The sequence below is a fragment of the Thermobia domestica genome, chromosome 18 (genome assembly GCF_964235325.1).
Source record: "Thermobia domestica chromosome 18, izTheDome1.hap1.1, whole genome shotgun sequence".
Lineage (NCBI taxonomy): Eukaryota > Metazoa > Arthropoda > Insecta > Zygentoma > Lepismatidae > Thermobia > Thermobia domestica.
This window is the reverse complement of record NC_137471.1, coordinates 39,006,443-39,020,518: the sequence shown is the minus strand read 5'-3', so window position 1 is coordinate 39,020,518 and position 14,076 is coordinate 39,006,443. Positions and strand designations below refer to the sequence as shown.

The window sequence follows — 14,076 nt, the reverse complement described above, 5'->3', positions numbered from 1 at the left end:
TTACTGAGTGATCGTGTCTTTTTTGGAATTAAGGTTCTGAGTAGTATAGCTGTACATCTCCATTGACTAAATTCTAAAAAATAAAATAAATCCATTTTTTCTTAAATTCAATTCCAGCTGTTATTATTATTATTTTTTAACAAACGCGTCTCAAAGAGTTCGAATTAAGTTAAATTAATTTCAGGTATGATTTTATGCACAGAAAATATGTGATTCATTTTTCAAAATGTAGTTGATATGCTTATAATTGGTTATTGTAAGTAAACTCAGAACACACATGAAATACCAGCTAAGACTTTTTTAACCTTTTAACGGGGAAATATTTTAAATACTGCATACTTTTATTCCCTTTGGTATTGTTTGTTCGTCACCATAATAGCAAACCTACACGGTTTGAAATATGTTTGTTTCCTCAAAACTGAAGCAGATGATTACTAAAAATATTTTCCAGTTTATAAGTAGTAGAATTTATTTCCACAAATTTCTGTGATGATAGAAGTTTCCGTGTATTCTAAATCGGTTCCACCCCATCAATTTGTAAGAATGGAATCCAAATATTTTTAACTTACAAGTGTTGGAAATCTGTTCAGCATGCATTTCCTTCAGTTTTAAAGAAAGAAGTTTCAAACTATATTAGGGAGAAATGTATATTGTCTGACTATTTTCTATGTACAGAAAATATTCTTTTGTTATGTACAGAAAATATTCTCTGTATATTTTCTGTGGTGTACAGAAAATATTCACTGAATATTTTTTGTCATATACAGGAAATATTTTATCATAAAAAGGAAAATGTTGTCTAAACACTTTTTGTCATGTACAGAAAATATTCACTAATTTTTTTTCTTGTACAGAAAACATTTTCTATTATTTATCGGAAATATTTTAACAAATATTTTACAGAACATTAATCTTTGTTAAAAATCAATTAAAAATCTTCAGAAAACATTTTGACTTGCATACTCAATACATTGTAAAATTATTTAGAAAACTTTTTCTTCATCCTTGATTAATTATATTCTATTTTTTGCAAGCCATTTTAAAATATCCCATGCGAAACATTTTAAAAACCATTCCGTTAGCATTGTATAAAACGTTTCAAAATCGTACTGAAAAAATTTATTGGAAACTTTTTTAACGGTGTAAAAAATATTTCTACGTTTCTCAGTGTATTACAGGCATATTTTTAGTATTACTTGGAAAATGTTATCAAAAACATATGGAATGTATGTTCTTAAGGGAAGTAGGATACATTTTCTGAAGGAAAATATCACGTTTTAGAAACGTTTTAAAATATAGAATTGCTGTGTGGGTATCGGCCAACGTAAGTACACTTTTGAGACTTCAAACTATTTCCCTTGGTAACAGTTAGCTACACTTGTTGCAAAAATAAATTTTTCAACAGTACAGGTTGATATGCTAATGTGAAGTACCTTTGTTACTAACCACTTTGATACGCAGAGCAAACATGGGTAACATTTTTATAAGTAACCATTTCCAATTGAATTTTTTTTTTTCGCCCAAAGGTGCTTGCCTGAAGTAGTGCAATATAAACTGGTTTCACACCAAAACTTAAAAGTGGTTTCTCAAGACCTCTATAAAATAAATGGTTTCCTGCATTCGATTTGATAGTTTAATTTTATTTATGGGAGAAAGCATTGTCTCATAATTGGACTTGTGGCTGCATAGAATTTCCATGTTCATTTATTTTTTGACACACAAATTTTCAACTTTAACTTTAGCCTCGTTAGAAACACTACCCTTAATAAAATTACTCTGTAGTAACAGACAAAAATTTTCCTGTTTGTGTTGACTAATTCATTTGGAAGTTTTTCATCTTCCTGACAAGATAAGTATAAGTATCATTAGTGACGCATAACAAAAAACTTTAAACCCCAGAAAGAGATATCACGCCATCCTTATTTATGGATTTTATAGACCTAATTTAGTGTTGTACACGTTTTCGAGTAAACACAATGATTTTTAAGATAAACAATATTGAAAAACCTCTTTTGAGTTTTTATTAATAATAATTCCGCTTTTTCTCTTTATTCGCATTAATCGGGTGTACCGCCGAATTTCGCAAAAAATTCCACTTTATGACTAAGAGTATTGTACTACAATCCAGCTTTTTCAGTTATACATTTTCCTCCTTCAATACAAATAAATGACTTCTTTCCGGTAAGTTAGCATATGGTACTTAATGACCCCTGTATTTAAAACCTTTGCCACGTTCTGTGCTAATACGTTATTTCACTCCTGTATGAGTAAGAAGGTCAGATTTGATGTAAGGCTTCATCGTAAATGCTTTGGCACATTCAGCGAATTTATGTTGCATCTCCTGTATAAGTATATATAAGCTTAAGCACTCTTCTTGGCAAAAACCTTGCATCACTCAGCGCCCAATGTTATCTATCTCCTCTTTGAGTAAACATGTGATACTTTTAACAATTCTTGTTGCTAAAACCTTTCTCATTGTCAGTGTATGGATGTAATTACTGTCGTCTATCTTTATGCACATGGAGCTTGAAATGACCATTGTGCTCAAGAGCACTGCCGCATTAAGCGAAGAATTTTTTTTTTCTCCTGGATGAGCATACGGGACGTTAAAAAATCTTCACCTATAAAAGGCTATGCCACAGTCACTGCAAATGATTGACCCTTCATGTTATGACTTACGATGTGTACTTTCAAGGCATGCTCCCTAGTGAATCCCTTCACACGCTGAGCACAGGTATGTGGTATTTCACCTGCTTAATAAGATTTTATTTTCCAATACATTCCTAATTGTGTTCTTTCCTATTACTAGGATAGGCGTGTGAGGAATACGTTCTATTAGTAGGCACCTCAAAGAGAACATTGACTGAAACTGTTTTTTTTTTTTTTAAGCTTTATGTATATTTTAAAACTACTTCAGTCAACAATTTTGCCACACTTAGTGCAAATTTGATTGCTTTCAACTGTTTCTACAATTAACTTTGTGAACTACATTCCAGTTTCTCAAGTAAGTCAACAATAAATGCAGCGATTTCGACGTGTGCCAGTATGAAAAAACACTAGATTATTTAAAAGATTTCGTAATAAACGCTGTATTATAATTAATGAAACGTCCTTTCGTCAGCCATTATAAGGATGAGCTTTTTAACGAACTGTCGTACAGAACGCTTCGCCAAAGAGAACACATGTCTATCAGTGTATACATAAATATGTTTCTTCGAAGTATCTTAATGAGTAAGGGTCTTCCCAGAGTAAGTGCTACGATTTGGTTTTTCACTAGAATGTATAAGTGTCTCGTTCCTCAAATTGCCTTTAGCAATAAATGTTTTTCTACAGTGACACCCAGAATATGATCTGTCCGAATAGACGTAAGACTTTAATCCTTCTGAACTACTCTACAGTATTTTTAACCGGAGATATTTGTACACTAAATTTTTCAAAGCAAGTATTTAAAAATGTTTTTTATATTCTCACCTGCGTTTGCTTACTGTACTAAAATCAAAATATTGTTTTCTCTTATGTAGAAAATGATTTTAACAATGGGTTAGTAATAGGACTCCCAGGGTTACAACTTATGTTTCTTCTGTCCAAACGAGCAAAATTTTTATTTACATAACACACATGAGATTTCGAATAACTAATGTTCATCAAAATTACTTCATTAGTAACATAATAAAGTAAGTCCGGGTGTAGTAAGATAAAATGTCCTCTTGAATTACTCTGCATTATTGTGACGTTCTCTTTCTTCATCGATAATTTGAAATAAAAATATATTTTCACAACTGAAAATTTTGAGAAAATTGTGGGTAAGAAAGCGGATAGTTTTGAAAGGCTACAGCCCGTTATTTCAAACCAGAATTACAACATGACATTTGAGCAAAACCTTAGACATATTGTGCGCAACTGATACATCTTCTCCTATATGAAAAAGACTGAGTTCGTATATGTGACTTCTCTGTTACTCATTTGCTTTAACTTCAAAGAATGGTAACTTTCACATGCATGAGCAAGGTGTTCAAATAAATAAACATTTTGCCACAATAAGTCTAAGCATGTCATCAATCATCAGTATGAATAAGCACGCGAAACTTTTAGTTTCTTTTTTAAGCAATCGCCTTCTAAAAATAAGTACAGCGACGTGTCTTTTCCGTATAATAGCCTTGCCACAATAAATAATATGTAAAATTTTAAATGTATGAGTAAGAATGAGACTAACAAATTATTTTTGTAAATGAAGAGCATGCCACAAAAAGGTCTTAGATATGAATTTCATCTATATCAATTAACACATGGATCTTTAAGCAAGTTTTGGTTGAAATTCTTTTGCTGCTTACAGTCCAATTAATAGACATTCAATTGTATAAGTAATTATAACACGTTGTACAGTGAACAACAACATACTGCACTAAGTGCAAGCGTTTGCTGTTTCAAATCCAATAATACCCATTCGGACACCTAAACAACCTTTTTCAATTAAGGCCTTGTCCTATTATGTGTTGCAATGTGGCTCTTAATCGTATGAGTATGCATGTGAGTCTTCAAACGAGTTCTCGTTGAAATCCCTTTGCCACATTGCGTACAAGTAAATGGACGTACACCTGATTGAGTAATGGCATGTTCCTTCAAATCATATTTTCTACTAAACGCTTTTCGCAATGAAGGCAAGCAAGTGGTTTTGCACCTGTATGAGTAAGAGTGTTTTTCTTTAAGGCAGACATTCTAGAAAGTTTTTTGCAACACAGAGTGCAAGGATGTGGTCCTGCACCTATATCAGTAAGCAAGTGAAATTTCAAAGTACCTTCCTTACTAAAAAGCCTTTCCAAAATAGGTTCAGGTATGCCATCTAAACCCTGTATGAGTAAGCAAATGACACTTCAAATTAAATTTCTGATTAAAAGCTTATCCACACTAGGAGCACGTATGCCTTAATTTCCGTGTATGAGCAAGCAAGAGACGTTTCAAAATATCTTTCGTACTAAAAGCCTTTGCACAATAGGTGCACGTATGCTATCTTTACCCTGTATGAATAGATATATGAGCCCTTAAATGATATATTGTACGAAATGAAATGCCACAATAAGGACAAGCATGTGGTTTTCCGCGTGTATGAGTAATAGTGTGTTTCTTTAAATGACAATTGCTGGAAAATCTTTTGCCACACACAGTACAACCATGCGGTTTCTCACCTGTATGAGTAATAGTGTGTCTCTTTAATCTAGACTTTTTAGGAAATGTTTTGCCACACACAGTGCAAGCATGCGTTTTCTCACCTGTATGAGTAATAGTGTGTCTCTTTAAATGAAACTTTCTAGAAAATGTTTTGCTACACACACTGCAAGCATACGGTTTCTCACCAGTATGAATAAGAAAGTGACATTTCAATTTTTCTTTCTGCCTAAAAGCCTTTCCACAATAGGTGCAAGTATGTGGTCTTTCCCCTGTATGAGTATGCAAGTGGCGTTTCAAATTATTTTTGTGACTAAAAGACTTTCCACAATAGATGCAGGTATGCGATCTTTCCCCTGTATGATTAAGCAAGTGACATTTCAAATTACCTTTCCGACTAAAACCCTTTCCACAAAAGGTGCAGGTATGCGGTCTTTCCCCTGTATGATTAAGCAAGTGACATTTCAAATCGCCTTTCCGACTAAAACCCTTTCCACAAAAGGTGCAGGTATGCGGTCTTTCCCCTGTATGAGTAAGCAAGTGATATTTCAAAGTACCTTTCTGACTAAAAGCCTTACCACAATAGGTGCAGGTATACGGTCTTTCCCCTGTATGAATAAACATGTGGGTCTTTAAATTAGCTTTACAGGTAAAAGTTTTGGAACACTGTGGGCAAGTAGTTGGACATGTACTTTTATGTGTAACACTATGAGTCTTTAACACACGTTTTGTAGTACACGTCTCTCCACATATAATAGGAGTTTCTGTTGCTTCGGCTGTAGGTGTTACAGTTTCATTTACAGATATAGATCCTACCATGTGCTCTGTTCCATCAATAGGAAATCCGCGTAAGGAACATCTGGTATCATTTGGCACCTGAATTAATGAAGCGGAACTTGGGCTCTCGATTTCCACACTCGTATGGTTTACAGAAGTATGTAATTCGAAATTTTGGTCAAGTGTTTGTGTATTTTTGTACCCACTCCAAGCAGCGCTATGCGATCTGAAAAATGTAAAATATACTTTTACGTGTGACAGAATAGGAGACACCGACTGGATAACAAAAAACGAAAAAAATGGTGTTACAACGATGGTAAAAAAAAATTAGACTCATTGCTGCTTAATAAATTATTTGAGTAAAATAACAATTACATGCTGATAACCAAATAATATACTGTGCCTTAATTACTAAGGTGATAAGGGGAAATTACCTATGAAAGGAAACAAAGCTATCACTGTGAAATTTAGTTGGAAACGTGCGGTAAAAGTACCTTCTCGCTTCATCAACACGTCATTCTTACGTAACAGTATCTCAATTCCAGTAATGACAGAATAAATGTATATGACGATTTTCATTCTATCAATATTACCCTGATTTCTGATGTAATCAATGTGTGATATTACAGTGGGTGAGAGTGCTTCATGGTGGGTGGTGGGTCAGAGTGGGTCTCGGCGGGTCGTGGGTCACGATGGGTGGTGAGTCAATTGGTCGCAGCTAAAGTTTTCATTGTCCCATGCCCTCTCTGAATTACAGTGGTAAAAATTAATCATTGAAAATATATTGCAATTGATCAATCAATTAAAAGTAATTGCTGTGGAAATCAACTGCAATTGAATTAATTGCCAATTAATTTCAATTGCAATCGAATAACTGAATTCAATTGCAATTACTTTCCACTGCAATTACTTTCAATCAATTGATTAATTGCAATTGATTCTCCATTATTAATGGCCAAATGCAATTAACCGTTACTTACTTTAATTGTTAATTGCAATTAAGAATTAAATTTACAGATTAATTGTTAATTGTTAATTCAATTGAAAATTGCCCAAAACTGATAGGTACTTATATGGCTATTTATTCAGAATCAAACTTAATCGTTGTTGCTCGCACATGTGGCTTCACGAGAGAAAGGACTTCCCGATGGTGCTTTGTTCTGTTTCGTTGACACATGGCCTGTCGGAAGGTGGAAGTTAGGGGATCAGGTATCACAAATTGTAGGAACGTAACATTTTAAACTGTCTTTCTTTGGAGCACTTACGCGAGTAATGCTCTTGGTAGTGTTTAATGTGCTCTCAGTACTGCTGATGTACAACTGGGCCTCTTCGAACATTTGTCCTATTGGAAGCAAAGCACGAACGGTGATATACTGGCCATTAGGGAGAATCTTCTGAACTGATTTGGCATGTAGAATAACGGGTAATTTGCAATATACAATTCCGGGATATCATTTGCACAGATTTTAAATCTGTCTCCCTCGATATCCACTCCTGAATATAACGGTTGCAGTAACAGAGAGAACTTTTCGATTAATTTCGTGTTGAGTCCTATTATCGTAGCTACAGTTTCCGCATTGTGAAAAAACCTTCCAGCCATGTTACGTTCTTTTCATGTGCCACTGCCGCCCGGCTTTGGCTAATCAAGTATGAGACCTAACTTAAGCTTTTAATTTCTTTTATATCTCTGACTTCCTTTCCTTTGCGCTTTTCTGATTTTCTTTCCCAACTTGCCATTTCTTTATATCTAGTCTTCAGGCCACATAAAGAAGCCACCCCACGAACGTAATAAATACATATAATGTAAAAAGTCTAAATTTGAAGGAGTCGGGATTTTTAGGATAGCTGATAGAGGTCTTTTAACTGTCTATATCTTTAGGTTTTGTGACGCAAAAATAACAAGTTTGTGTAGACTTTGCGTGGTCATACCGTTGCTGATTTGCCGCCTAGCACTGTTAAATTAATCCTGTGTTTGACTTGAAACGCCATTTATTCAACGTCAGACTCTTACCTGAATCGTACGATATTGCAGTGTATCTTTCAGATTTTGTCCAGAACTTGCTAATCTTGTTCGCTGCAATGAACTTGCTAGATTTCTTGTAGTACTTTTGACATGTCAAGTTCTCTTTGTTCTCTGGACTTAATCGCGGCTGCGTAAACAAGTGTGTTTTCACTCTTTGCTGACTGAATTGCCTGTCTTTCTTTTTTTAGTCTTTCACTGCTTTCTACTGTCTGCTTTGGGAGTTTGACATTTGCCGAGGTGGATGGCAATGGTTCACTGTCACCCAGATTAATATCAGTATTCAGCCAGTTCCCATAATTTCTCTCTACCTTATCGTACACGAGACTGCACTTGTCGAGGCTGTGCAACATAGGATAGGAAAAGGTAGCTACTGCTTTTTGGTAATCACTACATAACATCCCTCCATGTAATATTTCATCTTCCACGAAGCTCAGAAGCAGCTGCTTCTTCGCTTCCCTGTTCTCCTCTGCATTTCTTAGAAAGTCAAATAGCTTTCGATTAGTTATTTTATGTGGTGTTGCTTTGAAAAGAGATCAAACTAGGTATTAACATGGTGTATTTTGGTTACAAAATTTACACACCATCCACAGTAAATACGCGCTTACAATGTAAACAGGCAAAAAAGGGGAAAAATGGTTCATTGCTCTGAAACAAATAATTCAAGAATCACACTGCGAAAATCCCCATCTTCTATCCGCTTTTCTCGGATTAAAAACCTACGAAACCATAAAAAATGTATTTTTCTCCGTGACTAACAACCTACTTCTCCATAAACATCCATATAATCGACAAATTACATATAATGTCAAAACTAGATATGTATCACTGAATAAAAATATACACATATAGACAAACAATAGTTACTTATCAGTGGATATGAAGCTAATGTCCAAAAAAATATCGCGAAATTAACCTTTTCTAACATAAAGAACACATCGAAAGTTTACGAAGTTTTGTTTTGGCTTTCACTGCTGATCAAAAGAGTGAACACATGTCAGTAACACTGACACCTGTATACGATTGGGAACTTCCTGGATGATATGCGTTATGTGATAGACCCTTTCACGAATTTTAATTTTTGAGGTTTTCATCATGTTTTCGGTGTTCCTGGCCTACTGTGCAGTGCCAGTGGAACTTCAATGTGAAAAACATGCATATTAGACTTTTCTTTGATAATTCTGATATATAGATCAGTGTCTGAAAAAATAAAAATTTATTAAATTTTATATTCAATAAATAAATGTTAATACTTTACAAAGAAATACTATATATATATATATATATATATATATATATATATATATATATATAATATTTTCAGGATTTTCAAATTTAATATATTACGAAATTACCTTTGACTATAAGGTTCCCCTTTTCCATCTTCAATTCCATCCTCAAGTGGCGACGAATCAGCTGATTTTACAGATGAGGCAAACCTATCAATCTTTAATTCGTCAACGAAATCGCTTAAATATGTATTATCTTCATTGGTTTCTGGCTCAGGCTTCACTACTGGTATTAATCCGGAAGTAGGAGATGTAACGTTCTGATGTGTTATCGGAATCTCATTTTGGACTACTGTTAGCTTGGCTTCTTTGTTAACCGTGAATTGCACACAATCTTCATCAACTGGATTTCCATTAAAACGTTTGCTTTTTTCAGCCACGTGCACAATTTCCGATAGCATAGAAATTAATTCACATGTAAGTTTATGTTCATCTTCCATCGTTACAATTCCAACATGTACTTGCTAACAATCACCTAAAGGACATGAACTAATTAGGTGATTGTGAATTAAAAAGTGTTTCCAGGTAAAAGTTGCTCGTTTCCTACAAAAATAATACAGAAAATATTTATGAAAGAGACTGGAAAGATAAAAGAAGGAATATGGAATCGAGAGTTGTATATACAATCAACAAGAAAAGAAAATTTTTATCTCATATCTGCCAAACTACATCATACTGGCATTAGTACTTAAGAATGAATGTGTAGTAGTATTAGAGGTATATTCACGCGCAGTGCATCTAAGTGCGTAGCAGTTTGAGTACGAATGGCCCGGACAACAAATCTATGTACATCTCAGAAGACTTGTAATACATATAGAAAATGCCCATACTCTCCTTTACTTTCTGCAGGTTTGTACTCCCTTCGCGTATTATATTCTCCTTTAAATCTAACTGTCTTTACGCACGGCTATTCTACGATTTTTCGTGGTAATTCATGTTAACAGAAACAATACTGATTTTGCATGGTCAATGTACAAGTTCTGGTACAATGACGCCTGAAACGAATAATGTGTAGATACTGAAAGACTGTATTAGTTTTAGTGCAGAATACGTTTTGTTATTAGAAAAATAACACACGGATTTGTTCCTCTGATAGTGTCTTAAGAACATATCTGTAATATGGAAGTTATAAAAATGTTACACTTCTTCCTGAAACGAAAGTGTTAATAGATAGATAGAAGGACATTAATAGGTCGCTAAACCAATACTGAAATCAAAAGCTGCAGTGGATTTCTATCATTTCTGGCTTTAGTAGATAATAAAGGGCACAGAAAATGTATTCCTGGAACGTTTATTTCATTAAAAAAATTACTTTACGATATCTGTTGAATTTTTTTCTTCTATAGTGATGAACAACAGTTAGTAATGGTTAGTTTCTATTACTTATATTTTGAATACTGCCTCCGTATCCAAACTGCTATGTTCCATCTTTTAACCCTTTGCGTCGTTCGTAAATGTGATGATACAAGTACTCCTTGAGATTTATTTCGTCTCTTGGACGGATGGACATACAGATAAGGTAAATGAGTAAGGGAGTTTCCCTAAACAAATCTACTTAACAACATTTGTTCATAATTATAGTACTTCTGTGAACAGAATAAACGTTAGGCCCAGTATCTGTAATGAACACTCAAAATAAAATCTATATGGGAAAAGTTATAGGCGATACGCCTTTGGAGAGGGTAAACACTGGCATCCCCCGTTAATGTACATAGCAGGAAAAGTAAATGCTTTAACAAATTTTAAATAACAATTTTCTCAAACCTATAAAACAGAAAAAAAATGCTAAGATTATTGGTTTCCTTAGTGCTTGGGAAATCCTCGGATAGAAACGGTGATCAGTTATCTACATTCTTAACTGTGACTTGTTCTGAAGAAAAGAAATGAATCATAATATCAGAAATTGTAAACTGAGATCAGCGGAAAAGTACAAAAGTAAATAAATACAAGCATCAAGTGGGATTCGAATACGGTTCAAAAGTTTTGAATACCAAGTGGAGAAAGGAGCTTAACATATACAGTTTCCAAAACAACTGCACATCTATATTCCAGTTATACTGATAGCTAAGGAACATCTTAAGATACTAAACATTACAACCTTAAACAAATTTGGTTTGAGTTTGTTCAAAAAGGGTGTACGTTTCTGGTTTCAAGCGGTACCCGCGGCAGCTCAGTGGTACAGTTCACTTCTAGTGCCTGGAGTCTTTGGTTCCATCGTGCGAAGTTAACTTTGTGGTGAAGAAATATGGTGTGTGTTTGGGTTTCTCGGGGTATTTCCGTTTCCTTTCACATTCTTCACTCCACTATTTCATTTATTCCACATCATCACCGTTTCCTTTAGCCTAACCGGCATAATCATGGAACGTAAAACATCAAGATTTAATTTCATTTAACTACAAGAATGATCTCTGCATTTGCTAAGGTACTATCTTGTTTTAAAACTAACATGTCATTAAGCAATAAAAAAAGGAGCTGAATATTTTAAACACCAAACATCAAGGAGTGAAGGAAGTGCCTCGATACTACGAGGTACTCTCTGAGTCTGTTTTTGCCAACTGACAAGTTTAAGGGACTTGGAAAAAGATCACGTACGCAATTATACTTTGGAGAACTATATAAGAGAACACATAGAGAGGGCGAAGAAAGCAATTGCTTCACATTCGTTGTTCAAATAACGATTAACCCCTTGGGGAACTTATGGTACATTTTGGTCCATACGCATTTTTCATGGCACATTGCGTTATTTCTCTTCTATTTGAGCTTTTTCGTCCGGTTTTTTTTCAAGTCCACAGACATTGTAGAAGACATTAGGTATGCTTTCAGACCGTCCTGCGTCCAGACATAGGATGTGATGACGTCATAATTTTGAAATAGATATTTTCCCTTATTAAGCCTATGTTCATTATTTTTTGGCGGGCTTACTTTTTTACGTAGAAGATTGAAATTTTGCACAAACATTCAGTACACCGAGTAGTATTTACCAGATTTTTTGTTCCGATGTCAGTGGTAAAAATGGGGGGGGGGGGAACCAGAGGAGCAAAGGGGTAAAAAAAATGATATTTTTACCTCCAAAATCCAGTTTTTCGTCATTTTCCCGCCTCACATACATGATGAGAACACGCGAGTCATACCGTCTGAAAGGCAGTTCCATTCTGAAGAGAAGGACGGTCGGATTATTAATCTAGGATAATTAGGAACGTCTCAGTGATATTTTTTTCAAAATATACTTCTGTATAGGGTAACATGGGGAATTTCCTGAATTTTTTTTTGGCGGGCTTATTTTTGCACCTAGAAGATTGAAATTGTGCACAAACATTCAGTTTACCGAGTAGCATTTAACAGATTTAGTTTTAGATTTCTGCGTTAAAACAGGGGGAGTTCAGAGCGGCTAAAAGTTAAAAAAAGGGAAATTTAGACAAAAAAATCCCTTTTTTCTGGAACTTCCCGCCTTAGATACATGATGGAGACATGTGAATGGTACCGCCTGAAAGGCAGTTCTATTCAGAAGAGAATATGGGCGACACATGTCCCTAGGGTAATTAGGGATGTCTCAGGAAATTTTTTCCCTGAGATCATAGTGTTTTGTGGTAATTGGGACGTGGGAATTTTTGATAAAATTTCTCCCGCCCTTACTATTCAAGATAGAAACTTGAAATTTGACACACACATTCAGTATACCAAGTACTATCTATCAGATCTTTTTGAGATGGCTACGTTCACACAGTGGGGGTCCAGGGGGGCAAAGTTAGAGGAAAAAATTTTTCCCTCCAAAATTTTCACTTTGACTTTTTTACCGCTTCTGGTATATGGTATGAGCATGCAAGTGGTACGATTTGAAACCCAGCTCTATTCTGAAGAGAATGAGGTATGAACCATGATCCTAGGATAAATAGTGGCGATGCAGTAGCTGCTTGACTGAAAGTCTAAAATATAGCCCAAAAAGCCATGATCCCTAAAGGGTTAATAACACTCACAGCTTCACATATACAAGAAAAAGAATGTTTCCATACACAAGTTACACACTCCATAAACTAACATTAGTTTTAAACACTTTGTAAATTACGGAGAAATAAACGACGAGTTATTAAGAACAAAAGACAAGCAAGTGCAGTAGCAAAGAGGAGAGGCTTCGAAAGTGCACGTCGGCGAATTTGCTGAAATTTTGCACATGGATAATAAATCACAAGAAAGCATTTAATCTGAAACGGTTCACGCTAACACCTAATAGAATTCGAGATATAGAGAGTTATCTGATTGCCTGAATTAAGACCTCAATGACTTATTGCTCTGCAAGCGAGGTTTTCTTCATCGTATCCATGGCGATGTCAGAAGAACAAGCGCCTAGTACTCATTAGATCGATGGTTCGCGCCTAACCCTAGGTACTTCTTTAGTGTGTTTAAGAATCTCCTGAATATAAACAAATCACGCATGGTACCTTCCATTTCAATTCAGGCAAAGCATGTAGCATCACCATCTCAGATCTCGTTGGAACATTTTTATAGCACCTAAACATGTTTTTAACGGGCACATATTTTTTTGTCAAAAAAATTCCTGCCAAGTAATGGGCCACCAAAGATGAGGAGTACAATTTATGAATTGTAGAAGATGTGGATAATGGTCAATTTGGAAATCCACAATTCAGCTATGGAGACAGGGAGATGTATAATTCTTGATGTTATATGTACATAGGGATATAAACAAACTATATTTTATAATAGTTTGGTTTGCGCATGCGTATCTTTTTGTACATAACTTAACAAATAAAGGTCAGTTTATCTGAAAAGTCGAAGTTTGCGAATTTTTTCGAGCACTTCCGGTTCGAATTT

The 14,076-nt window shown here is 34.9% G+C and overlaps 1 protein-coding gene across 3 annotated transcripts in view; it reads right to left on the bottom strand.

Annotated features, from left to right (window-relative positions):
* Positions 1-1,084: 1,084 nt before the first annotated feature.
* LOC145675538 (uncharacterized) overlaps positions 1,085-14,076 on the bottom strand; it is a 36,490-nt gene continuing 23,498 nt past the window's right edge. For all 3 annotated transcript variants that reach the window (XM_081746025.1, XM_081746027.1, XM_081746026.1), the window contains exons 2-3: positions 9,316-9,792; positions 1,085-6,166 (exon numbers count right to left, since the gene is read on the bottom strand). In XM_081746025.1, the coding sequence (XP_081602151.1) occupies positions 5,011-6,166; positions 9,316-9,689 (1,530 nt within the window). In that variant the 5' untranslated portion in view covers positions 9,690-9,792 and the 3' untranslated portion in view covers positions 1,085-5,010. The remainder of the gene's footprint in view (positions 6,167-9,315; positions 9,793-14,076) is intronic.